Source organism: Aspergillus nomiae (assembly GCF_001204775.2).
Source record: "Aspergillus nomiae NRRL 13137 chromosome Unknown contig00877, whole genome shotgun sequence".
NCBI lineage: Eukaryota > Fungi > Ascomycota > Eurotiomycetes > Eurotiales > Aspergillaceae > Aspergillus > Aspergillus nomiae.
In genome coordinates this window covers 1-2,465 of record NW_015378932.1, presented here as the reverse complement: position 1 = coordinate 2,465, position 2,465 = coordinate 1, and the positions used below count along the sequence as shown (strand labels likewise).

General features: G+C 48.2%; 2 protein-coding genes across 2 annotated transcripts; both read left to right on the top strand.

Moving 5' to 3' along the window:
- Window positions 1-146: 146 nt before the first annotated feature.
- Window positions 147-711, top strand: ANOM_011778 (GIG1 family protein; the record flags this gene model as incomplete). The annotated part of the gene is made up of 2 exons (XM_015557034.1): window positions 147-306; window positions 407-711. 2 exons carry the CDS (start codon window positions 147-149, stop codon window positions 709-711), a joined length of 465 nt encoding a protein of 154 aa, XP_015400788.1.
- Window positions 712-1,617: 906 nt separating this feature from the next.
- ANOM_011777 (NAD dependent epimerase/dehydratase) lies at window positions 1,618-2,312 on the top strand (the record flags this gene model as incomplete). Its single annotated transcript, XM_015557033.1, has 2 exons — window positions 1,618-1,730; window positions 1,805-2,312. Coding segments are annotated over 2 exons (621 nt in total), but the record flags the coding sequence as incomplete, so codon positions are not given.
- Window positions 2,313-2,465: the final 153 nt, after the last annotated feature.

The window sequence follows — 2,465 nt, the reverse complement described above, 5'->3', positions numbered from 1 at the left end:
GGTCGTATGTGCTAGTTATATTTTGGCACAGAATTATATAGTCAGCAAGATAACCAGCCTTTGTCACCGCAAAGTCTAGGAAACGTTATATAGAGGCCCATGAATCATGGCACTATCTGGTTCCTTCTCATCGTGAACGTTCTAAAATGCCCAGGATCATGGACACAAAGGAGCTGATGCGTAATGCGCCGTTTGAGCTCAGTCACGCAGACAAGGAGGTCCTCGCCACCACTGAGGAAGACTTTATCCCGCATACTTGGGAAGACTTTCAAAATATTATTGGCGAGGGAGACTCTCTAGAATATGGTATGAAGCTTGGATGTCGTTAACACTGTCAGCCTGTGGCGATACATCCCAGCTGAAGCGTACCCCGACTAATCTCCGCAATCACACCTTCTGGACCGAGAGATCCAGGCCACTTTCGGCTCTGTAACAAACTTCCTCGTGAGGAAGCGGCTGCACTGGGAAGAGGCTGCCAACAATGACCAGATCCGTTTCCCTTATCGCCATTCAGTTCCCTTCTCTAATCACTCTGATTATCGCATTCGACGCAACGACTGGCCGTACGCCATAGCGCCGGGCATGGTTCATCTCGTCGTATGGTTAAAGACGCCTATACCTGTAGATGCGCAAGGTGATCCTACTACAGAGTCCCGGCGGCTAATTGCGGATTTTATTGAGAGAACATGTACAATGCACACGAGCCAATGAAAGTATGCAGGGAACAACATCGAATGGTTCAAGAACAGGGTAAAGTGGCAGAGTGTGCGTACATTTGAGCATATACATGTTATTCTGAAGGATGTAGATGATGAGTTTGTGACAAGGCTGACGGGGCAAGTGCCCGACGAGATCGAGTGCAAATCGTATGTACCCCCAATGGACCGCAGTTAGGGTTTCGTATGTCTAATTCCGGCATGGCTGGTATGCATCGCAATCAAGACATTGTGCTACCCCCACGGAGGCCGAAATAAAGTGGAATATAAAGCTGGACAACAAGCGAATTTATTAATTCAATATCCTCCGGTTGGGTAGTCGTGGTCGCACACGTCCTCGTACACTAACACGCGAGAAACATGGCGCACTCAAACTTAGATGAACATGCCGCACAAATCTTACGTGATACTACGTGAACCTTGATTCCCAGTAGACCGGCTGGGTTTTGGCAGTGTACAGCCTGTCTGGAAGTAAATAAGACTCTCGAACTAAGGTTGTCCCTAAATGTCGCGGCCAATGAGTTACAAGCACCGATGCATGTCAGAAAACGCACTAGAGCCAACGTAGCCCCATAGGTGATACAGCAGCAAGATCTAGATATCCAGATATCTTGTACAATGAGTGATACAGATTTAGATATCTACTGCGCAACCTAGGATATACAGACACTTGATTCAACCGATGGACCGCTTGTTTACATGACAGTGTTATTGCATGGAGCGAGTATAAGCTCCCCTTGAACTAACTCAAGGTCTGAGAGAACGTTCAGGGGTGATGATGTGGATAGACACCAAGCTTATTGCCAAGAGGCAAGCCGCGTGTTGTTTAGATAAAGAGTGGAATTCACCTGAATATCTTGTATACGCATTATATAGCTGATCGGAGCTTCAGCACGACAGTATGCATAGTGATTGTGATCCACCTGCGGATGGCATGATGCGTTCGGAGCATACACAACTCAACGGTGCGCCGGTGGTGAAGAATATCATGGTGACTGGGGGTGCCGGCTTCATGTGAGATCAACAATCACCTTCACTGAGGAATTGGTAGCTTCAGAGTTTTACTGACATGCCATTCCATTGTCCAGTGGCGGCTGGTTCATTCGCCATCTGATGCGGGCCTACGGTGACCGTTATGCTGTGACCTGCTTCGATAGTCTCGACTATTGCGCGGCGACTTTTCATTTTGTCAAAGGAGATATCTGCGCTCCAAAGGATGTAGAAAATGTGCTCCACAACTACCATATTGATTCTATTATCCATTTCGCTGCTAGGTTCCATGTCGACACATCACTCAACGACCCTCTGTCTTTTACACAAACCAATGTCATAGGCACCCAGGTGCTGCTAGAGATTTCTCGAAAGCTAAGCTCGATCAAACGATTTATCCACGTGTCCACCGATGAGGTATACGGCGAGAACGATACTCGACGCCCTTTGGCCTTCACCGAGGAGCAAAGCCTACACCCCACAAGCCCATACTCAGCCAGCAAGGCCGCGGCCGAGATGATCGTCCAGGCATATCGAAAGTCGTCTCGCATGCCAGCCATTATTGTGCGATGTAATACTGCGTTTGGGCCACATCAATTCCCTGAAAGTAGGTCTCCTCCGACGCTATTACTAGCGATTGACCCTTTAATCAAAGCCCGATTTAGAGCTTATCCCGCGCTTCATCACTCTCTTGAACCAAAGGAGAAAAATGCCGATCCATGGAGATGGTCACACATCTCGGGCATTTCTATGGGCGGG